The sequence below is a fragment of the Chanodichthys erythropterus genome, chromosome 11 (assembly GCF_024489055.1).
Source record: "Chanodichthys erythropterus isolate Z2021 chromosome 11, ASM2448905v1, whole genome shotgun sequence".
NCBI lineage: Eukaryota > Metazoa > Chordata > Actinopteri > Cypriniformes > Xenocyprididae > Chanodichthys > Chanodichthys erythropterus.
This window is the reverse complement of record NC_090231.1, coordinates 16484922-16510789: the sequence shown is the minus strand read 5'-3', so window position 1 is coordinate 16510789 and position 25868 is coordinate 16484922. Positions and strand designations below refer to the sequence as shown.

The following is a 25868-nucleotide window of genomic DNA, read 5'->3' as shown; positions in this document are numbered from 1 at the left end:
AGTGGTGTCAGAAGAGAAAATCAATTTTCATAGAAATTTCAAGATGGCGGAGAAAACATCTGAAAAGTCAGGAAGCCACACCAGACCAAAACGTCTACAAGGTAAAAAAAAAACTAATACAATTTAATTGTTGATTCTTGTTAAATTATGCATAATAGTGTTGTATGAATAATCTGGCATGCAAATTTGAAAAATTATTGTAACAGTAAAAATGTACTATGCCACTAAACTTGAGGTCCACATATGTGGACAATGGGACTTAGCTTAGTTGAAAATGTAAAAATATTAGCAAAAAATGTAATTGTGAAAATGTAGTTTGGGAAGAATTTGTTAGAAAGCATAAATTTACAGTAGTTTACAACAGTATAAATTTACATTGCATGTGTGATAAATAACTTTACATTGCATGTGTGATAAATAACTTTACATTGATTTTTATTTTATTTTTCTCATGATATCATTTCCAGAACGTCTTCATCTGTCAAAGGCACTTGAATTAGTTCTGGAGTAAATTGGTGGGGACAATTCAGAGGTAGAGGACTTTGAGACTCAGAGGTCTGACATTGATGACCCCGTAGAGGATGTTGATTACTATCCTCCTCAACAGGAGCCAAGCAGCAGTGAGGAGGAGCATAGTGGGGATGAAGACCCCACTCCACAGTCCAGTGAGGCCAGCCAGGGACATAAACGTCTCCATGGTGAAACTTATAAGTTATTGTCCAGACCGAAGCATTGCCATAGCAGCAGTCCCAGATGTCGGACTCAGCAGGTTGAGTCTGATGGCTCAAACGATGACCCTGAAGAGCCAACACTAGGACCAAGCTTTCAAGGACAACCCAAGCAAGAACGAGGAGTGTGCCGGAGGGCTGCTCAATAGACCCCAAACCTAACCCAGTTTGAGCCTGAGGAGCAAGCTGAGCAGGACAGAGAGGGCTGGACCACACTGGACTGTGTAAACCAGTATATTGATAAAGATTTAATAAATCCATTGCATACTGAAATTCTGAAAAGTGAGGCCATTTCTTGACCACATTCTGAAAGGCTGCAGGTTTCAGGCAAGACCCAAGAGCGTTTCCATTGATGAGCAAATGATACCATTTGCCATTTGGTACCATTTACAGGAGCCTGTCCTTGTCGACAATATCTGCCAATGAAGCTCAATCCAGTTGGCATGAAAAACTTTGTTTGTGCTTGTCTTTGAATTATAAATGCAACGGTAACAATGAAAAATGTTCAGGCACAGTGCTCAGGCTGTAAATAAACGAGATTTGCACTTTGTTACACAGTGGTGTCTTGATGTTTTTTTTGTGTATACAGACCGAGAGTCCACATATGTGGACATCATTTTTTTAAAAAAGACCTTCATGTTCAAAGATAATATCTGGTTATTATATTTATTGGTCCCTCCTAACCCCAAATAGCTAGAAGAAATCTAAAATGCAAGCCTAACCAAGTCTCGGGTCTTAGGAGGATAGAGTCGCCCTCGGGGTGAGGCTGTAATACTCGGAGTTAGTATTAATGATCCTGTGTCGGACCAGTGTACACCTGAGAAGGACGGTGAGAGTGTATAGATGCTAAAGACCTGTGTGCTCATGTGTGATTGAGGTAGTGATAGTAGCTTCTTGACGGGATACCGTCACCTTATTTCGAGAAGGGAATTACCTCGAGATACTGTAGTATTATATTGTATTATATTCAGGATGGGAATTACCCCGAAGGTACTGTAGTATTGTGGTACTGTAGTATTGTATTGTATTATATTCGGGATGAGAATTACCTCGAAGGTACTGTAGTACTGTATTGGTACTGAGTATTATATATTATATTGACAACTGGAGGTTGTTTGAATTGTCAGTGGCGAAGTCGGATTGTATTGAGAATTTCCACGACATACTCATATAATTATTTTGTACTTTATTCATTATTTTTTCAAATTAAGTAAATTGCAAAAAAGCTAAGTGGTGATTTAAAAATATGAGAAACCTAAATAAATGTTATAAATGTTTTGGGTTATAGCAGAAAACCTACCTTTGTAAGGCACTTCTGTCGGAACTGAATCAGTGAGGTCATCTTCTGTGGGACTCGCTGCAGAGTCAATGTCCTCATCTGCAGTGGGACTCACTGTACAGTCAATGCCCCATCTGCTGCTGGACTCAATTCAGAATGAATACCCTCATCTGCATTGGGACTCACTGCACAGTCAATATTGTTTTCTGCTGCTGTACTCTCAGTACAGTCAATGTCCCCGTCTGCTGCTGGACTCACTTCAGAATGAATACCCTCATCTGCAGTGGGACTCACAGTGACTACACAGACTCACTACACAGACAACATTTTGTTCTGCAGTAGGACTCACAGTGGAGTCAATGTCCTCATATGCAGTGGGACTCACTGTACAGTCAGTGTCTTCATCTACTGCTGGACTCACAGTAGAGTCAGTGTCCTCATATGCAGTGGGACTCACAGTGGATTCAAAGCCCTCATCTGCGGTGGAGTGCACTGCAGAGTCAAAGTTTTTATCCATTGTGGGACTCGCTGCAGAGTCAATGTCGATAACAACTGTGGGAATCACTGCAGAGTCAATGTCGTTATCAGCTATGGGATTCAGTCCAGCTTCAATGTTGATAACAACTGTGGCACTCAATGCAGAGTCAATGTTGTTATCAGCTGTGGCACTCAGTACAGAGTCAATGTTGATAATAAATGTGACACTCACTGCAGAGTCAATGTCGATAACAACTGTGCGAATCACTGGAGAGTCAAAGACGATAACAACTGTGCGAATCACTGGAGAGTCAAAGACGATAACAACTGTGCGAATCACTGCAGAGTCAATGTCAATAACAACTGTGCGAATCACTGGAGAGTCAAAGACGATAACAACTGTGCGAATCACTGGAGAGTCAAAGATGACAACAACTGTGCGAATCACTGGAGAGTCAATGTCAATAACAACTGTGCGAATCACTGGAGAGTCAAAGATGACAACAACTGTGCGAATCACTGCAGAGTCAATGTCAATAACAACTGTGCGAATCACTGGAGAGTCAATGTCAATAACAACTGTGCGAATCACTGGAGAGTCAAAGATGACAACAACTGTGCGAATCACTGCAGAGTCAATGTCAATAACAACTGTGCGAATCACTGGAGAGTCAAAGATGACAACAACTGTGCGAATCACTGGAGAGTCAAAGACGATAACAACTGTGCGAATCACTGGAGAGTCAAAGATGACAACAACTGTGCGAATCACTACAGAGTCAATGTCAATAACAACTGTGCGAATCACTGGAGAGTCAAAGACGATAACAACTGTGCGAATCACTGGAGAGTCAAAGTCGATAACAACTGTGCGAATCACTGGAGAGTCAAAGTCGATAACAACTGTGCGAATCACTGGAGAGTCAAAGATGACAACAACTGTGCGAATCACTACAGAGTCAATGTCAATAACAACTGTGCGAATCACTGGAGAGTCAAAGACGATAACAACTGTGCGAATCACTGGAGAGTCAAAGTCGATAACAACTGTGCGAATCACTGGAGAGTCAAAGTCGATAACAACTGTGTGACTCAGACCAGAGTCAAAGTCGATAATAATTGTGGGACTCGCTGCAGAGTCAATGTCAATAACAACTGTGCAAATCACTGGAGAGTCAAAGTCGATAACAACTGTGCGAATCACTGCAGAGTCAATGTCAATAACAACTGTCCGAATCACTGGAGAGTCAAAGTCGATAACAACTGTGCGAATCACTGCAGAGTCAATGTCAATAACAACTGTGCGAATCATTGGAGAGTCAAAGTCGATAACAACTGTGCGAATCACTGGAGAGTCAAAGTCGATAACAACTGTGCGAATCACTGGAGAGTCAAAGATGATAACAACTTTGCGAATCACTGGAGAGTCAAAGATGATAACAACTGTGCGAATCACTGGAGAGTCAAAGATGATAACAACTGTGCGAATCACTGGAGAGTCAAAGTCGCTAAAAACTGTGGGACTCAGACCAGAGTCAAAGTCGATAACTACTGTGCGAATCACTGGAGAGTCAAAGTCGATAACAACTGTGCGAATCACTGCAGAGTCACTGTCAATAACAACTGTCCGAATCACTGGAGAGTCAAAGTTGATAACAACTTTGCGAATCACTGGAGAGTCAAAGATGATAACAACTGTGGGACTCGCTGCAGAGTCAAAGTCGATAGCAAATGAGTTTCTTACCTTTACATACTCCCAGACGCTATGCATAACAGCATTCTTCTATTTGTGACGTCACAATGGCTCATGTATAAATGAAAAATATGTTTTCAAAACATAACAAAATAGTCTAATGTGTCCTTCAGAATAATAACATCCTCATATAGTAAGGCCCTGTACACTAGTGCGTTTTCACACACGTTTGAAAATGAAAACGATTCTCGTACAAACTAGTGTTTGTGTTTCAGAAAAGATCTCTACACTACAAGACCGAAAACGGGCAAATTTTGTTACCATTGTTGAGGTTCATACACTGAATCTGGATCTCTGTGTAAGTCTACATGATCCTGTTCAAATCATTTCTACATAATGACTTGAAAACTATTGAAATAGAAGAGGATTTTATGCATGTGCTGTTGTCAGCTGACTTACTACAAGTGATTTGCATTTTACAAAGGTTTCATAATAATCCAGGATTTTTTTTCATCTTTGTAAGACATTAAAGAATTTTTTTTGTTTGAACAGCCACTTTTGTTAGTTGATTTAGCTTTAATTTTCAATTAAATTGGGCAGCAGGGACAACATCACATTTCCAAATAAAGTATGGTTCCCTAAACGTTCAGAGAACATCCTGAATGTTCAGTAAAGGTCCGTCAAATAACGTCCCCCAAACCTTAAAAGAACTCCACATCGTGACCGTCTGAACGTACTGGGAATGTTACTAGGCAACATCCTTAACACCAGTGGGGACGTTCTGAGAATGTTCTGGGAATGTAAAATTTCTAGCGGGGTATAACTGGAAACTGGCTTAACACTTTTATCAGTTTCAATACAGTGCTTGTATATTATTTTATGATATCCAAAACCTAATGAACATGTAGCGACAATAAACAACCTATATTAAAAAGGTGCGTAGGATTTCATGTGTTTGAGTGACTTTTTTTTTAACTGGGAAAAAAAAAAAAATGGAATAATGTTCATAATTTTTAAAGTCATTTTATGTATGAATTGCCTTTAATGTACTTCTGTATGACCAATTTCAGGGGTGGCCAAACACTATCTTCATATTTAAAGGTAAAGCTTGATACAGTATTGCAGGTACACTACTTTCTCCAACATTTTTTTTTTTTATTGTCCTTCTGGGGGGGATCAAGGCTTTATTGAAAAAAAAAGACACATTTTTCAATTATGCTAAGTTTTTTAAAAAATTCCACATGTAATGGCGGAGATGTTGAAAATTATTTTAAAATGCAAAACAGTTACCCAGTGTACTTCCAAGTCTTGAATGCGGCACGCCTATCAAAACTGAGTGTTTCAAAGGGAGGGCCAAAAACAGGATAGAAAATAACTAAATTAGGATGTAAAAATCTTGATAACATTATAAGTGGACCTCAGAGAACATTCTAAAAATTAAAAGCAGTTCATGACACCTGTAAGAAGTTGCAGTTGTAAAAAAAGAATATACAAAGGAAATAAATCTCACTTTTATTTCTAGATTTTTATGCCAATATTGCAGTTTTATTATTTAATGACATATGGAACTGAGCAGGTGCAATATGTACAAAATCAAACAAACAGACAAATGAAACAGAACTAATTCTCCTTGTTTCACATGAGGGCACATGATCCTAACATCAGCGGCCCATTAAGAACTGAGATTGCTACCATACTGATACCTCTGAATATTATAACTAGAACAGACAAAGAAGAAAAGAGAGCAGAAAAAAAAAATGACACTGACAAATGGGAAGTGAAAGCTTAAGAAGGGTGGAGGACGAGCTGCACACATAAAGCCTAGCACAGAGCATCAAATTAGGCACAGCAGGATTGCTTTACATGAAAAGTGACTGTAAGCAACTAATCTAGACAAATGTGGTTTTCTCTAAGTGCAAAACCAGCGGAAAGGGTGAATTACAAAACTAAAACTGTCCTAGAGGCATAACAACGTGACGCGATGCAGTATAACACATGCGGCCACAAAACTCTCCCGATGGTAAAACAAAAAGTTGTGCCCTATTTAAGCCTTTGATTACATGTTCACGTCCAAAAGGCAAAGCAAGACAACATTATGACCAATTCAAGCTCTTTGTATGGAACTAGAGAACCGCTGAAGTTACCACAGTTTGTCTACAGTACATAAGCCTTTATTTTCATCTTTCTCTCTTCTATAACTATTGAGATATCTTTAAAAGCTGCCTCTGGTGCCATGTTTGAAAAGCAGTGCATGGAAATGTAAGTATAAGACATTTGGCATATCACCTATACATTGATCAGAGCTCATTAAGCACAAAAATAGTCGTTTTTTTTGGGAAGAGCAAAGTTAATGGAGAAAAAAAAAAAAAAAAAAAAAAGACTCAGATTTGCCATTAAATGTGTTTTTAAGGCTCGGCACGTGACCTCTAAATACATGCCTTGGACAATTAATGAAAAAAAAAAACATGTTTCAAGCTCTTCCATTGATTTATAACTGACAGAAAAATTATATAATGCAAATTTATGGATTTTGTTATCCTCCAATTTTCTGAGCAATTAAAATACACAGCGCAACATGTCAGTTTCAGATATGGGTCTGAACAAGTCCTTCATTCTAAAGCTCAACACCTTCAAAAAATGTAAACAGTAAGATTGTCAATTGGTTTGTTCAGAGAGCAACATAATGCACATTACCACCATAACGCCATGGTAAGGGAGGGGCAGAGCTGAGCAAATCCACAATGTCAACAAAACGTGGAACAGAGGCAGCGATCAGACTGACGGAGCGGTTCAGAAATGTTCTCACTATAAATGCATAAATGATGATAATATTGTGCTATGCTAACAAAAACATGATAAAGTCAAACTGAATTTATGGTCTGAATTAATCACTTTCTTTCGTTTGTGTAGGAGTTGTTTCAACGATGCTGTATCATTTCAAGGCGGACCGGCTTAAAGCACTTGTTTTTGTCTTTTTTTGGGTCGTGATCCCATATAAATCAAGGGAAGCATTTGAATTATAATGAGAAAAAATGACATGAAAGGACAACACCACATTGCTTGAATGGAAGCTCTTACAATGACAGTGACTTTAGTTAAAAACCATCAAATATAACAAATTAAATGGACAAATTAAAAATATCTGTAAAAAATGCATCCATGCTTTTGCCCAGTGCCATCTTCCCCCAAATGGAAGTGTGCGTTTATATGATTCTGAATTTGCAAGAAGATTGTAAAATGGAAGAAGACTGTAATGCGAGAATTCTGGGAAACCGAGTGCAAGAGTTTCCTCATGGAAGATTTTTGCAAAGAGGCTGTCACGGAGAAAGAAAGAGGGATGATGATGATGATGATGCTAATGATGAAAAGAAAAATCTAGTGGAGGCAACACGTGAATTTTTTTCTTCTTTTTTTCTCTCTTTTTTTTTTTTTTGCAGAAACATTCAAGTTACAGTTTTCCCCGAAATAAACTACATTATAGGCCTACAATGCTGGAGTATTGCCTTATTTGACGGGTCGCCTACTTGTACAACACTACAGATTTTCCAAGTAAGGAAGACAGTGCAGGATCCACGCAAATCTACAAACCTACCAAAAAGGTGTCTGATTAAATTAGTATGAAGAAGAGGAGGAAGAAGAAGTGTAAAGAAAGTGAATATGACTCTAGTTGAGCCAGCTGTTCTTCATGACCACATACGTTGTGGATCAGGCTGGTGAAAAATCAGTGGCTATTTCCACAGACCAAGACACACAAAGTGACCTATACAGTATTGCTGTATGCTTACATCTTTGAGACACACACATTTAAAGGCCATTAACTTCCATGTTTCTAGTCCCATGATGTCCAATTACTATCCAGACATTAGCATACAATGTAAGGACAAACTCGGACACTAAACACCCAACCGTTTTGACAAGAAACACCAAGGACATAACTGGGTTAAGAGCCACAGACACAGAAAAAAAATGGCTGAATGGTTTCTCTTTTTTTTTCTTTCTTTCTTTTTTTTCTTACAAATGGATGCATAAAATTCAAAAGTTAAATTACTGTACATAAAAAAGAAAGTCACAAAACACTATTAGTGCTGGAGTTCATTACAGCTAGGTTTTTTTTGTTGTTGTTGTTGTCATTAATACTAGTCTACTTGTTGGTGAGACACCAAGGCCACGATAAACACATCAATGACCAACGGAGTAAAGCTTCCTACTTTTGGTGTGCGAGAGGCCACAAATCCCAACATACTCTTTAAATATAAAAAAAAAAAGAAAAGAAAAAAAAGACAACAATGCAATATAATATCTTTGGGTATGTTCGTATCTATTACAGATTTAGATCTTCTAAATCCAAACGAAAATAAAGTTTAGGGAGTTTAAATATCACAAAATCGCATGTAAAATGTTCAAAATGCAAGGCTTGGTTCCTCGGGTCGCGTTTGTAAACCTCCTTTTGAAGGGGTGAACTAAAGCAGGAACCTTTGTTCCAGTAAGGCCACATCTAATGGTAGAGCACGTCTTCAAATCATCTGTTTTTGAGAGCATTTCAAATTTTAGAAAATGCAAATGGAAGATCAGGAAGACAAAAAATTGGATTTTAGAAAGGAAACATTATAAAACAGCACTAAAACTGTCGGAGTCTAAACTCGTGTCAGAACTTGTCCGTTACAAATATCCAACTACAGTGAACTTTCTGACATTGATATGTGAGATCCTACTTGTGCCCTAGAGCAAATTAACTACACTATGGCTACCGTATCGAAGAGACACGTTGCATCCAAATCTTCTATATTGTGTTTTCTGGTTTATATTCCCAAATAAGACATAGAAAGATGGCATTGTTCCTTTTGTGAGATCTAGACACATCGATAATGAAATGCTTAAAGGAAGCGTAGCGCATATTGTAATGCAGGCAAGGCAGAGGCATTGCTTAAAGCTCTTTTCTTTTTAAAGACTTCATAAAAACGAATGATAAAAAAAACAGGCCCTCTGAGTTTCTCCCAAATTAAAAATTAAAAACTAAAACGTATGGAAAAGAAAAAAACGGTATTACAAAATACAAAGTATCAAAACTGAAGGAGTCCAAGCGAACAGATGTATATGAAGTATCTATATACAGAAAAAAAAAAAAAGAGGTGAAGCTCAGAGGAGGAATAGAACCTATTTGGTAACAAAAGTGTACTATAATGTTTGATATAAAAAAGGTATGGAGAAAAAAAAAAAAAATGTACCTTTACTAAAGCTTATACAATATCCTTGGTCCATAAAAACTCATCTCACAATTTCAATGTGACCCTTTTCCTAAGAGTTTAGACCTCCCAGGTTATGATACATCTTACCCAATCGCACACACAGACCAGAAGGAAGGAACATTGGAGACTAAACATAATTTTCAGTCGACACATTTTGTACATGGCTGATGTATCATTGCTGTGGTCTTGTCTCCATGTCTTCGACACCTGCTGGTGTTTCCTCTCAGGCATTGTCTATTGCTAGCACCAGACCGGCTCCTTAGAGAAAACCACAAGAGGGCACAGGAGAACCATCTCTCAAATATTTTGTCCTTGCCACAGGTTTTGCCTTTTTTGCCCATCTATCCCTTGATTTCCGTCTCCGCTGTTAAGGGATTTTATTTTGAAACTCAATATGCAGCACTTTTACAAATAGTTTGTAGTCTTCTGTTTCACGCATAGTACGTTGTGAGTTTGTGAGCATCGCTGCGTGTGTTATAACACCACAGCCGCGGCTGCATTAGAGGATGACGCTGTGACGGCGTTAGACGTGCTGTTGGCTCCATAGGGTGTCGTTTCTCCAGTCCCTCCCACGCTGTTGCCAGTCGTGGAAAGCAAGCTGGTGTTGCCCGCTCGTAAGATGGCGCCGGCCGCGCTGCAGTGCGGACGGGGGCCGGGTTCGGGCGTGTATGTGAATGTGAGCGTCGTCGAATAGATGATACCGTCGTTTCGGACCAGCGTCACGGGAACCTGCACCGGCTGTCGCACCCACCGCCAGCCCTCGCGGAACGCCGAGATGTCTGGGACGACGCACAGCATGCTCTCCCCACACCTGCAGAGGAAGTAAATGTGTATTAATAATTCAGTCTGTTACTGCCTGCAATATTTTTAAATGACGGTGGTAATAAAAGTACATCTTTTGCTTTAACTACCACATAAAGCTTTAATACAGATTAAACAAAACATGTGGGGTCTTGTTCACTTCAAATTTTACGAGGCAGAGGCACTTCAACCTACGACCCGTCAAATCTTAACTGTCATTTACTGTTGCATTTAACAGGTTTGTAAGGATTTAGGACTCCCTTGTGAAAAAGAAGTGCACTTACTTGTATTGAATATACACTTGTAGTGCACTTAAAAGTATTTTTGTGTCCCTGTTACTCATCTTACATGTACTTACTACAGTAATAACAGTATATTACAAGCAACAACCCTAATTAAATAACTTGTCAAATAATATTACTAAGTACTCAGTAAAATTCCCACTATAAAATAATCTGTTAATACATAAATTACATCTCAAATCCGCTTGGATTTATACTCTCTTTTCCTGTATGGATATCTTTTCAAATAATATCCATACCTGTACATGGTTTCAGCCTCTACATCACCGAACCACACCCGCAGACTTGGAGTGAAGTTCTGTCCTGTCAGCTCCAGCATCGCTACATCTCCCCCGCCATTTAACTGCTCAAACACACATACATAGTGTACATACATTATTAACTGCAGGCAGAGATCTCTGAGTGTACAACACCAGGAAGTGTGTTACCTGTAAGCTCTCGACCACAGGCACAGGTGTGACTGGGGTGTGTACAGGGCCCATGCCCTCATAGAACGTGTATTCTGCTTTATCAGTGCTGATGATTGTCCAGGAGGCACCATCATTTATCATCTCTTTATTTGGTTCCTTTGGGCATGGAGTAGCCTACAAACACACAGACACACAAAACATCAAAAAAAAAAAAAAAAAAAAATAGCATAAAATTTGATATAATATACAATCATTATGACACAAGAACAAACCTCTTCTGGAAGCTCGAACGTGCTGCGTAACCAATGAGGTTCATTCTCGTGTGTTGGGCAGCACGTTTGAGGTTTGTTCTTGTTCGTCGTTCATGTTCGGTTATGTTTGCTGATCAATGTTTACATGTGAATAAAAGCCTAAATTAAATCTATTCATCATAAAAAGCGATCGAGTCTCTTCAGAAAATTTGGACTAAACCGCTCGATTCATATGGATTAGTTTTATGATCTCTTTATGAACTTTTTGAAGCATCAACGTGGTCATTGCATAGCTGTCAATGGAGAGATAGACATCTTTCAGATTTTATCAAAAAGATTTTCATTTGTGTTCCAAAGATGAACGAAAGTCTTACGAGTTTGGAACGACATGAGGGTGAGTAATTAATGACAATTTTCAATTTGGGGTGAACTAACACTATAATAGATGACTATTTAAAAGTTAAGCAAAACTAATGCTTCCACTAAAAAAAAAAAAAAAAAAAATATATATATATATATATATATATATATATATTATACAGAATCTCACAAAAGTGAATACACCCCTCACATTTCAGCAACCATTTTATTATATGTTCTCAAGGGACAATATTATAGATATGAAAATTTGATATACAGTACAGTCCAAAAGTTTGGAACCACTAAGATTTTTAATGTTTTTAAAAGAAGTTTCATCTGCTCACCAAGGCTACATTTATTTAATTAAAAATACAGTAAAAAACAGTAATATTGTGAAATATTATTACAATTTAAAATAACTGTTTTCTATTTGAATATATTTCACAAGGTAATTTATTCCTGTGATGGCAAAGCTGAATTTTCAGCATCATTACTCCAGTCTTCAGTGTCACATGATCCTTCAGAAATCATTCTAATATGCTGATTTGATGCTCAAGAAACATTTAATGTGTACAATTGTACAAAATATTTGTGCAATTGTACAAAAGTGTTTATCTGAAATCGAATCTTTTGTAACATTATAAATGTCTTTACTGCCACTTTTGATTGATTTAATGCATCCTTGCTGAATAAAAGTATTCATTTCTTTAATTTCTTTTAAAAAAAAAAAAAATTCTTACTGACCCCAAACTTTTGAACGGCAGTGTATAATGCTACAGAAGCTTTGTATTTCAGATAAATGCGGTTCTTTTGAACTTTCTATTCATCAAGGAATCCTGAAAAAAAACAACTACACAGCTGTTTTCAACATTGAAAATAATCATAAATATTTAATGAGCAGCAGATCAGCATATTACAATGATTTCTGAAGGATCATGTGACACTGAAGACTGGAGTAACGATGCTGAAAATTCAGCTTTGCATCACAGGAATAAATTACTTTGTCAAATATATTTAAATAGTACACAGTTATTTTAAATTGTAATAATATTTCACAATATTAGTGTTTTTTACTGTATTTTTAATTAAATAAATGTAGCCTTGGTGAGCAGACGAAACTTCTTTTAAAAACATTAAAAATCTTAGTGGTTCCAAACTTTTGGACTGTACTGTACTTCAGAGTAGACAATGTGCAGCTTGTATAGCAGTACAGATTTACTGTCTTCTGAAAATAACTCAACATACAGCCATTATTGTCAAAATAACTGGCAACAAAAGTGAGTACACCCTAAGTGAACATGTCAAAACTGTGTCCGAAGTGTCAATATTTTGTGTGAGCATCATTGTTATTTAGAACTGCCTTAATCCTCCTGGGCATGGAATTCACCAGAGCTGCACAGGTTGTTGCTGGGATCCTCTTCTACTCCTCCATAATGACATCACAGAGCTGCTGGATGTTAGACACATGGCGCTTCTCCACCTTTCGATTGAGGATGCCCCACACCTGCTCAATAGGGTTCAGATCTGGAGACATACTTTGCCACTCCATCACCTTCACCTTCAGCTTCCTCAGCAAGGCAGTTGTCATCTTGGCGGTGTGTTTGGGGTCATTATCATGCCGTTCAGCCCAGTTTCTGAAGGGAGGGCATCATGTTCTGCTTCAGAATGTCACAGTACATGTTGAAATGTTACATGTTGCATGTTTCCCTCAATGAAGCGCAGCTCCCCACTACCAGCAGCAATCATGCAGCCCCAGACCATGATGTTACCACCACGATGCTTGACTGTAGGCAAGACACAATTTTATCGGTACTCCTCACCAAGGTGTCGTCACACATGCTTGACACCATCTGAACCAAACAAGTTTATCCTAGTCTCATCAGACCACAGGACATGGTTCCAGTAATTCATGCTCTTGGACAGGTTGTCAAACTGTTTGCGGGCTTTCTTGTGAGCCAGCCTCAGAAGAGGCTTCCTTCTGGGATGACGGCCATGCAAACCGACTTGTTGCAGTGTGCGGTGTATGGTCTGACCACTGACAAGCTGACCTTCCGCTTCTGCAACCTCTAAAGCAATGCTGGCAGCACTCATGCATCTGTTTATTGAAGCCAGCTTCTGCACCTGACGCACAGCACAAGGTCTCAACTTCTTTGATTCAACTTCTTTGGCCTGTTCCGAGTGGAAGCCGTCTTGGAAAACCTCTCAATATGACCCTGGCCACTGTACTGTAATTCAGTTTAATTGTGTTAACAATCTTCTTATAGCCTAGGCCATCTTTGTGGAGAGCAACAATTCTAATTCTCAAATCCTCAGAGAGTTCTTTGCCATGAGGTGCCGTGTTGAACATCCAGTGATCAATATGAGGGAATTGTACTCAAAGCACCAAATTTTAACTGCACTAATACAAAATCCACACATTTGTATGGTCCTGTCACACAGAGAAAAACATGAACATGATGAATAGGACATGTGGCTTTGCATGGTTAAACGCCATACAGCTTTTATCACTTAGGGTGTACTCACTTTTGTTGCCAGCTATTTTGACAATAATGGCTGTATGTTAAGTTATTTTCAGAGGATAGTAAATCTATACCTATGTGCAGAAAGGCCAACTACAGTAGGAGTTTTGTTCCTGTAAGCGTATGGGCCTTAAACACTTAGGAATCAGCCTTTATTTCATGCTCCTCTTTTTTTCTTTTCTTCTTTTTTTTTATTGTATTGTAATATATGTATGAGATGTGATTGTGTTACACCCACTGTGAAGATGAATTTCCTCTTGGAGGACAAATAAATTATCTATCTTATATATCTACTACTATACAAGCAGCACATTGACTACGCTAAAATATATCCAAGTTTAATTTCATACATACATACATATACACATACATATATATATATATATATATATACATATATATATATACATATACATATACATATATTATATATATATATATATATATATATATATATATATATATATATATATATATATTATATTATATTATATTATATTATATTATATATATATATATATATATATATATATATATATATATATATATATATATATATATATATATATATATACACACACACACACTTGACCTTCAATAAACTTTTAAGAAAAACTTTGGGTATTGTGTACAAAATGATTTTAGAAGGATACACATTTCCGACAAAATCAGACTGCATCTAACATCCTCTTTATGAACATTACTGAGCCAATGGTAGTAAAAAGATCCATTGTGGTACTCACTTGAAATTGGATGATCCTCTCTTGAGAAAGGCACAAGTACATCCTCTCCGTATCCTTCAGGTAAAAGGCACACTTATGCAGCTGGGAGACAGGGTCATCTGCATCCAGCAAAGCGGTCTGCTTGTCCACTTTACGGATGATCTGTATGCGAAGTATCATATAAACTTTAGGACATCAACATTGTATTGCCTTCATGTATCCAAAGAGCTTTTTTTTGTAGCAGTGACTGATTATGACCCCTACAGGCTTTTTATATAAACTGTCTGTTAATTATATATACTGTCAGCTGATAGAAACAAAACCGAGGATAATAGAGAGAAAGGATAACATGCGGAAAATTATCAGATGAAGAGACACACACAGTGAGAGTCTTACCAGTCTAGGAAGAGCCATGCCAGTCACAGAGCACACGAGTTTGACAGTTTGGCCATAGTGAATGTAGCCGTCTCGCACAGTGAACTCCTCTCCTTCCGACTCTTCATCATCCACTAAAATATAATTAAAAAAGACTAATCATCAGACTGTGATCAGACCTTCCATTATAATTGTCAACACACCAACATTTCAGTATTAATGTCATGTATGTTTTTCTATTACTAACAAATAGTTACTGCAAGTAATAATGAAAAAAGAAACAAATCAAGAACACTGATTGGTTTTATCTTTCCTTCTTTCTTGTCATTCTTGTTTGATTGACATTAATAACTTAATAGTAGGGGTGTAAACATACACAAACATGATTGTTTGGTATGTACCTCAGTATTAAAGTCATGGTTCGGTGCAGCAGGGGGGAGAAAACAAAAAACAAAATCTTTTTTTTTTTTTTTTTAAACAGTGGTTTATTGAACAAATTGTGTCTCTCTCACTTTAAATAAATACAATTACAATTAACATTATCTTAGGGATTAAAAAAAAAAATCTCAGCTAACGCTGTAAACTATATACAGGGAGCCCTTTCTTGCACCTTACTATAACATTACAGGTTTTAATTAACAACAGAGCCCAAACTATTTAATTCAGTTGCTATTTATTTTTAGATATAATAATCAACACTAAAATTGCACATGAGGCAGGATTTGCATTCACTTTAATTAATTAAACATATATTATTTACTTGATTTAACAAATTTATTTAAACATATATTAAATAATTAAGACATTACTAACAGTTAAGTAAATATAATGAATATGTAAGCTAATATAGTGCATATATTTAGTGAAATGCGCCCCTCTCGAGTTCATTTCTCTAGTGAACTAACATGCTGTGGACACTAAATGACTTGCCTGAGGTAAATGTAATGCTACGTGAAGTATAATTCTCAAGCTGTTTTATTGATGTCATTCCGCAGTTGAAACACTGGTTGATCAGATTACACACAAACATATTTATGCATAGATCGTCTGTTCTTCTTCTGCGCTTTTTCCCGTTGTGGCGGTTAGCAAACAGGTTTGTTTAAGACACATACAGCAATACCAAGTAAACAAGACCACACCCGTATAGTCAGTTTTGCTCTCAGGGTTATATAAAATTTCAGATGAACCTCCCCTTAAACATCACAAACACCAAGTGAACTGTGGATAGGTGCAAAATAAGATTAACACTGAGTGTAATAGTTTAAAATCTGGCAAACACTTTGAACTACAGTACCACTCAAAAGTTTGGAGTTTTTTTTTTTTTTTTATTAAAGGGATTGTTCACCCTAAATTAAAAATTCTGACATCATTTACTCACTCTCAAGTTGTTCCAAACCTGTACATGTTTCTTTCTTCTGTTGATATTTTGAAGAATGTTGGTAACCAGACCGGTAGCCATTGACTTCCATAGTATTTTATTTTCCTACATTAATTTTTTTCATACTTTTTTTCAACATTCTTCATAATATGTTTTTTTGTGTTCAGCAGAAGAAAGAAACTCGATACAGGTTTGGAACAACTTGAGGGTGAGTAAATGATGACAAAATTTTAATTTTTCTATCCCTTAAATGATGTGACAATCAATATTACTCTACAGAAGTGTGCATGAATGTGTGTTACACTTACAGAGGTGGATGTAGAAGGCTCCCCACTGCTGTGAGCTGGCATGAAAGTTTCCTCCCTCTACATGCAGGTAACGTGTACTGACTGTTTGAGAGCGAAGTCGGTTAAATAACGCCACTTTCGTTCCTGATGCTATACAGACTGCACACAGGAGAGAGACAACTCTGTCAGAACACAAACATGCTGTTTGAATCAAAAGCTCCCTCAGTAACACTTTAGAATACTGTTCCGCCATTAACGAATAACTACACAGGAACAAATGAGTAACGCATTATTAACACTCTAGTAACTACTATTAACTAACAAGAAACTCTGATTAACTAATTAGTAAGTAATAGTGCTCAGTCGAATGTGGTAACTCATCAACTAAATCAATAACTACTATTTTTTTCATACTTCCCAGAAGATGACTAAGAACTGAATTCCAAAAAAGGAATTACTTGTTATTTGGATCAGTATTCTAAAGTGAAAAACTCCCTAATACTGACTTAAGTCAATGTAAGCTTTTGAGGTTTTTGTAAAGTATTGAACAGTAATGACTCAAGTTTTATTACATCCTTCTGAAGGAATTACTATCCAAAACCTCACAAAATGTATAAAAACCTAAAAAGCTTATAATGACTTCAGTCAATACTAGGGAGTTATCATGCTTTTTTACTTTAGAATACTGATCCAAATAATTAGTAATTCCTTTAGAAGGATGTTTATTTATTTATTTATTTATGATTTAATGCCATATCAGCAGCAATGGCTATATTCATGGCAATCAGCAGTATCACTTCAATACATTGTTTACAATAATTATGTCTTAAAAACAATCACTATACAAAATCAGGCATATATACCAGTAACAACAACATAAATAACAACAATTACATAGAGTCTTTCAATAGAATATTCAACAAAAATTCTAAAATTAATCCAGGAGAAACCTTTTTAAAAAGGTACATTAATGTGTTCCTTTAGAAGGATGTAGTAACACTTGAGTCATTACTATCCAAAACCCTCCAAAGCTTACAATGACTTCAGTCAATATTAGGGAGTTATTCTTTTCACTTTAGAAAAGTGATCCAAATAATGAATAATTCCTTCTGAAGGATTTGGTAATAATTTAGCTCCTTGAGCACTATAGCTAATAGTGAACTACCACATTTGACTAAGCAGTATTACTTACTAATTAGACAATCAGAGTTTCTTGTTAGTTAATAGTAGTTACTAGAGTGTTAAAGGGATAGTTCACCCAAAAATGAAAATTTGATGTTTATCTGCTTACCCCCAGCGCATCCAAGATGTAGCTGACTTTGTTTCTTCAGTAGAACACAAATGATGATTTTTAACTCCAAACGTTGCCGCCTGTCAGTCAAATAATGCTAGTGGATGGGAACTTCTTTTATAAGAGTAAATAAAACTTGCTTAGACAAATCCAAATTAAACCCTGCGGCTCGTGACGACACATTGATGTCCTAAGACACGAAATGATCGGTTTGTGCGAGAAACCGAACAATATTTATATAATTTTTTACCTCTCATACACCACTGTCCAACTGCATTCATCACTCGATTCGTTTGGTCTGATCACGCTCTGACAGCGGCAGTGATGTCTCGCGCATATACTTCAATGAGAGCGAGTCGTCACTGCCGCTGTCAGAGCGCAATCAGACATTACTAACCAGTGCTGCACGCGGTTGGACAAAGTGGTGTATTAGAGTTAAAAAATGATATAAATACTGTTCGGTTTCTCGCACAAACCGATCATTTCGTGTCTTAGGACATCAATGTGTCGTCACAAGCCACAGGGTTTAATTTGGACTTGTCTATGCAAGTTTTATTTACTCTTATAGAAGAAGTTCCCATCCACTAGCATTATTTGACTGACAAACGGCAACGGTTGGAGTTAAAAATCATCATTAGTGTTCTACTGAAGAAACTAAATCACCTACATCTTGGATGCGCTGGGGGTAAGCAGATAAACATCAAATTTTCATTTTTGGGTGAACTATCCCTTTAATAATGTGTTACTCATGTTTCTTCTTGTGTAGTTATTCATTAATGATAGAACAGCATTCTAAAGTGTTACCGTTCCCTCTAATATCTAATTTTCATTTAAAGTTATTATAAAACAGGATGTTATTATTCATTCCAGTTATGCTTTATTGCTAAATGGTCTCAAAGGCATTGTAAGTGAGTGTAATATGGGTGGTGAATACACTCACGGTCTGCATTTTTGAGGGACTGTTTTTTTTTTGAAGGTTTGGAGATGACCTTGATCCTCTTGCTGAGGAAGACGCCGATGTCTGCGCTGTTGCCGTAGAACATCTTCACCGACAGCATGAAGTGCTTGCGTTTGTCCGAGTCTGATATATATAATGTTTTGGCTGTGCAATAGTTCTACAGGGAAGAAGCAAGATTTGCGTATTCATGAGAAAAATAATGGTATGCTAATTGTGTTGCTTTGGCTCTGTGTGCTTGGCTGAGTAGCTCTTGCTGTTTCATTTTGGCAGCACATCTGTGCATGAGTGCATTACCTTCCCCTCCAAGTTTAGCTGCTGCATCTCCTGATCGCTGTTGCCGATGCCGATGAAGGCGCATGGCTGAGATTCCTGCTCAGAGCAGCCGTCTCGCTCCATCTGTTCTCTCTTCTTCTTCCATCCACAGCCCATCAGATACACGCATGGGGGAGGACAGAAAAACCTAGACAAACACAAATTAAGAATGTTACTGTAAGATAGAAAAGTGTTTGTGGAGAACATAAACTGTTCATTACAAATATCAAAGCATGGCATATTGGGCAAGCTCGTTTATGATCAAAACTAGATTTTTGCATTTTCAGAACAAAATGTGAGTGGTGCTTGACAATGAAAATCAAACTGGCATAATCTTAAGGTGGTGGTTGCCAATGCATTTCTACAGGGTTACTATGGTGTTGACAGATGGTTGCTGGCTTAAATTTAAAGTACCCAATTCAGTAAAAATTTAATTATATATTATGGATGGATGGATGGATGGATGGGAACAAACACTGCATTGGATGGAGGGATGGATAGAAGGTATACTTCATATATTATGTTATGGATGGATGGATGTGAACAAATACTGCATTGGATGGATGGAGGGATGGTATACATATATTATTGGATGGATGGAGGGATGGTATACATATATTATTGGATGGATGGATGGTATACATATATTATTGGATGGATGGATGGATGGATGGATGGATGGATGGATGGATGGATGGATGGAATACTTCATTATGGGATGGATGGATGGATGGATGGATGGTTGTGAACAAACACTGCACTGGATGGATGGATGGATGGTATACTTCATATATTAAAGGATGTTAGATGGATGTATACTTCATAAATTAGGGAATGGATGGATGGATGGTATACTTTATACTGTATATTATGGGATGATACATAGATGGTATACTTCATAAATTATGGGATGGATGGATGGTACACTTTATATATTATGGAATGATAGATAGATGGTATATTAAAATGAATGTATTAAAATGAATTAATGAGTGAACATTTACAACAAAAATAAATAATGCTGCTTCCGGTGATGACAAAAATGACCGAATGAATACACAAAAACTACAATTAAATATTAATTATATTTATAATTATATTTATATAAATGTGAAAAATTCAACAGATTCTGCAAGAAGTACATTGATGAGAAAATATACAATTATAAACAACTGTTGAATGAATGAATGAATGAATTAATAGCTATACATTACACATCAAATGTACAGTACATGACCTATCAGAATTACTTTAGATCAGCACTAGGTGGCAGCACAACATGTGCAGTGTTGGTACAGCTTTCACTTGCAGGACAAACTCAAGAAACCACCATCAGATGGTCAATCAAAAATACTGAAAACCTAAACCTAAGCAAACCAGCACAGAAGGTACATTTTAGACTGTACTACACCATATCCTGAGGCTGACCGGAGTCTGGGGTCTAAGTCATCTTTGCTCATCTCATGTATATTGTGGACTAGATCATCAAAGGGATGTTAGAACAAACATATATCAATCAACATGACCTTGAATGCCGAAGATGTACTTGACATTAAAGCCGTGATCTCTGTGGGTGACGTTATCTGCTCACCGCACATCTTGGATGCGTGTCTAGACGTGAGGCGGGGGAATGCTCATGACACAGAGCTGCAGCTATTATCTGAAAACTGGTGCAATACAAGGGGAATAACAGCGCTTCCACATCGTCAGACTGAAAGATGCTGTAGATATGAGTTAGGGGACAGACCCAACCCCAATCATGTTTCACCCATGCATGACAGCCTCATTTTGGTACTGTTTAGCATTTTCTGTATTGGTGTCTTTGAAATGAAAAAGGAAAAGACATGTCTGAAGTCTACTTTCACATCCTAATAGTGAAAGACTCATGTCGTAGTCAGGACGACTAGGCTTGTGCGTTTGATCTGTATCAATCTGTCATTATCAAAGCAGCAACAAAAATGTGTTGGTTTAATCTATAACACATTTATGATGTTACATTAATGATTACCAGCATGAAAAACCACGACTTTACTACAAACAGCTACAAAGACAACTAGAGTTTGACATTTACTGATGGAAACAGATGCACAAATCTCAAAACGCTAGGGTGTTGGTGAACATGATTTTACCAAGTACAACATGTTGATCCTGGACCAACATTCCAATCAACACAGATTTGAGGGACAAGTTTATAGTTTATGTCAAGTTTAGACTTACAACCAGGGTTAGTTGCTTCTACATCAGTGTTATTCATTTTAGAGATAAGTTATGGGTAGGGTTAGGTTTAGGGGGTAGGGATATGGTTAGGGCTATGTTTTTGGACAAGATTGTTGTTCCAGGATCAACAAAATATGTTGATCCAGGAACATGCCTTACTTGGCAAAATCCCAGTGACCCTATGGTGTTATGGGCAGTTGTTAGGGCATTGGTTTGCAGTTGTCAAGGAGTTGCTATGTGGTTGCTAGGCTGTTGTGGGTGCTTTTTAGGTTGTTGTTATGGTGTCCTAAGTGTTAGCTAGGGAGTCACCATCCATGGCTGTGTTTCTTGAAGGCATTGGGAGCCAAGTTGATCGTAGAGACCATTGATACCAATGGTTCTAAGATGTATTTAGGCTTACAACGATTTTAGCAAATGCAGCCCAGTGTATTTACAAGGGCATTACAATGTGGTTGCTAGGGTGTCCCAGGTGGTTGTCAGGGCATTGTAAAATGAGAAAAAAAAAAGTTGATAGTGTGCCGTGGGTGATGGTTAGAGCAGTGTTATGCAGTTGCCAGGGTGTTTAGGGTGGTTGCTAGGGATTCATGGATGGTTTTTTGAACATTGCTATGCAATTACTAGGGTACTGGGGTGGTTTCCAGGGCATTGCTATGCGGTTGCTAAGTGGTTGTTAAGGTGTTACTACTAAGGCATGTGCAAGGGCATTGCCTAGTCAACAAGTCACATGATTTGAGCAATCATTCATGTCTGTAGCAAAGATTTTAATACTTAGTTTGGGGGGCTTCAAATCCCTTACCCTACACATGAGCAACAGTAATAGTCACCATTAGCTGTTTTAAAAGTCAACGTGGTCACAAGGACACGCAAAGAAGCAGAACTGGTGCAACAAGTCAAGTGCTTCACATTCATTTTCAATTGAAGCTAAATGATACACTTCCTAGTCATAAAACATCTCTGATTACAGAACACATGTATATGATTTCATGAAGCGCATACTTTTGTTCTCATCTGGCATTCTGTTGTTCTTGACAAGTGTCCAGGTTTTGGCTGTGCTGTTCACGAATAACAGTGCTGTCTCTCTGCCAAATGAGGCCGTGCGAGCTGTAACCGCGACATCAGTTCCCCAGACACTGTGTTTCTCTACAGTTATCATCTTGTCTCTCTTTCCGCTGACCTTCTCTCCTTCACTTCCCTGTCTCATATCACCTCACCTCCTTAATCATTTCTTTTCTCTTTCCTGTCATTATTTGGTTTCTTTTCTTATCAGGTTCTCTCTCACTCCTTTTTTCTTCTTAAATGTTCTTTCCTTCTCTTGTCCTTTCACCTCTTCACCTGACATTCATTCTTCCCTAAAAACCTAATTTTCCTACCTTAGGGAAGAGATGGACAGCATAAGGGGTTTCACATGGAACATTTTTTTGTGCTCAAAAACACAGATGGAGAGCTTAGGAATGGAACAGGGGTTAAAAGTGGAACTAAGCTCATGGCGTAAGATGCTGAAAAAACTATCAAAGATTAAATAATTAAAGGTGATACAGAGGATTTTTTTCGTCGACTGAGAATCCACAGACTGTTACTGAGTTTTTGAAATGAGCGCATGCGTAAGAACAGCCCCCCTCCTTCACAGCTAATTTAAAAGGAACGCCTCCCAAAACTCTTGCTCGAGTATTGGAACACGAGTGTTTACCACCGGCATTCGCTGTGTCGTGTTTTTTGGATTCATTATGTCGGACTCACCGCAGGTAACTCATAATCTGCACTTGTTACTCCTGTCTCCTGACAAAAACATCGCATGCAGCGCCCGTGGAGTGTGGAAAGTTACTGGAGCGCGCAGCCGTGCACGTCTCTCACAAGGAACGTCACGGCAGTGATTGACAAGCCAGAGGGCCAATCATTTACGCGATGATCACATAAACGATTGGCTGATGTTTTTAAGGCCCTACCTCGTGCACAGATGATGTATATTAAAGGGATAGTTCACCCAAAAATTTAAATTTGATGTTAATCTGCTTACCCCCAGTGCATCCAAGATGTAGGTGACTTTTTTTCTTCAGTCGAACGCAAATTATGATTTTTAACTGCAACCGCTGCCGTCTGTCAGTCAAATAATAGCAGTAGATGGGAACTTCAACTATAACAGTAAATAAAACTTGCTTAGACAAATCAAAATTAAAACCTGCGGCTCGTGATGACACATTAATGTCCTAAGACACAAAACGATCGGTTTGTGCGAGAAACCGAACATTATTTATATAATTTTTACCTCTAATACACCACTATGTCCAACTTCGTTCAGCTTCCTGTTAGTGAGGTCAAAAAACGCGTTCTGAAGACGGAAGTGATGTCTCGCCCATATACTTCAATGAGCGCGAGACATCACTTCCGTTGTCAGAGCGCGATCAGACCTTACTAGCCGGAAGCTGAACGAAGTTGGACATAGTGGTGTATTAGAGGTAAAAAATTATATAAATACTGTTCGGTTTCTCACACAAACCGATCGTTTCGTGTCGTTCCATCAATGTGTCGTCACGAGCCGCAGGGTTTAATTTGGATTTGTCTATGGAAGTTTTTTCGACTCTTATTGTTCAAGTTCCCAATCACTGCTATTATTTGACTGACAGATGGCAACGGTTGCAGTTAAAAATCATAATTTGCGTTCGACTGAAGAAAAAAAGTCATCTACATCTTGGATGCCCTGGGGGTAAGCAGATAAACATCAAATTTTCATTTTTGGGTGAACTATCCCTTTAATATTATTCCTTTCAGTGCAACTAATAAATAGTCTTTTATCAGTTAGTAAAGACAGTTTCAAGTAATATTGCAAAAATATATAAAACAAAACATTCTCTTTAGCACCTTTAAACAATTTTGCAAATGTTCCATATTTATGCCTGCTAAAAGGTCAAAAAGTATTTTAAAATTCATCTCATGAATTCATCAAAAATCACAGTGGTCGTTTACCTTTTTTCATTGCCGTATGATTTCTGTGCAACTTTAGCGTGTAGGATAAGCACAGTTTGGTCTCCTCGTTCCTTCAGGTAATTCCGCATGGCTTCTCTGTAATCACAGAAGGAAAAGAAGCACATAAGACAGTTAATTTTAGATAATATTAGTGAGTAATGGGAATTTTGAGTAATTCTGTAGCCAAGTACTCAAACACCTAAAAAAAAAAAAAAAAAAAAAAAAAAAAATATTAAAGGTAAACTTACAAATGTGCGTTCAAATTTAATAAAATGCGTAAAATCTATAATTTTCTTATTCTTCACAAATGTTACAACTTCAAAAAAAAAAAAAAAATTGCATGGTTTGAATAGTTTAACTAGTCAACTAGTTGGTGGAGTGCTTAAGCAAAAAAAGTGGTATAATCAGATATGTCCACACGTAAATATATGAACGGAGGAAACATCAATACGGCGGCTGTAGGAATTAAAGTCCTGCCTTACAATTAAAAGAACTAATCATCTGTTTGTTTACACTAGAACACTTGCACATTAGCTGGTACAGCATAAATGTTTCCATAACATTCATAACATCATAACATTGATGTCAGATTTTAATCTTGATTTGAAGTATGTTAATGAGAAGTTATTTCGACAAACGGTTCTGTAGATTTTGGTCTTTCCCCATTCAAGTAGACAGGAGCTGTACTTGCATGACAAGCTGCCCGATTATGGCTGCCAAGTAACCTGACTTGGCGTAAGGGGACTTTGATATAACATTATCATAGATAAAAAAAAAATCCATTACTGAAAGAGGCAAGATTACATTTTTTCATAAAAAGGGCAACTTTTCACTTGCCTGCTTTAAGTCCAATGCCACAGTTAAGAGTTTTTCAAACGTTTCCTTGTGTTTCAGACCTGTTTAGAACTGCTGTTGTAGATGGTTCTGGTGTGTTTCTTTAAAAAGAAAGCTTTCTGAAGGCCTGTATGCGCTTCAAAACACAAATCTCCAGAGCTTGACTAGAAACACAGGCCCAAGTTTGATTAGCCAATTCTCTGGTGAGTGCAACTATGTGTTGCTTGCAGAAAGCATACAAACACTGCGGCCAAAAACCTCAGCTTTCCAGCTGGGGGTCTTTAAAATAAAAAGAAGGGGAAGAGGGGGGTAAGAAAAAGGGCAAAAGGACAGCAATGTGTGTGTGTACAAGTCAAACGGCACAAGATCTCTTAGCTCATAATCGAAGAATTCCGATTTCGTGTCAGTGTTCCAATTACCTCAGTTAACTAACGAAAAACATCCCAGCATGTGCAAACTTAAATTAG

General features: G+C 37.5%; 1 protein-coding gene across 2 annotated transcripts in view; it reads right to left on the bottom strand.

Moving 5' to 3' along the window:
* Positions 1–5715: 5715 nt before the first annotated feature.
* The window catches only part of rbpjb (recombination signal binding protein for immunoglobulin kappa J region b), a 61603-nt gene continuing 41450 nt past the window's right edge, over positions 5716–25868 (bottom strand). For both annotated transcript variants that reach the window (XM_067401878.1, XM_067401879.1), the window contains exons 3-11: positions 24568–24663; positions 19372–19537; positions 19060–19234; positions 16850–16987; positions 15185–15297; positions 14810–14950; positions 10955–11110; positions 10766–10869; positions 5716–10234 (exon numbers count right to left, since the gene is read on the bottom strand). In XM_067401878.1, coding sequence (XP_067257979.1) covers positions 9898–10234; positions 10766–10869; positions 10955–11110; positions 14810–14950; positions 15185–15297; positions 16850–16987; positions 19060–19234; positions 19372–19537; positions 24568–24663 — 1426 coding nt within the window. In that variant the 3' untranslated portion in view covers positions 5716–9897. The remainder of the gene's footprint in view (positions 10235–10765; positions 10870–10954; positions 11111–14809; positions 14951–15184; positions 15298–16849; positions 16988–19059; positions 19235–19371; positions 19538–24567; positions 24664–25868) is intronic.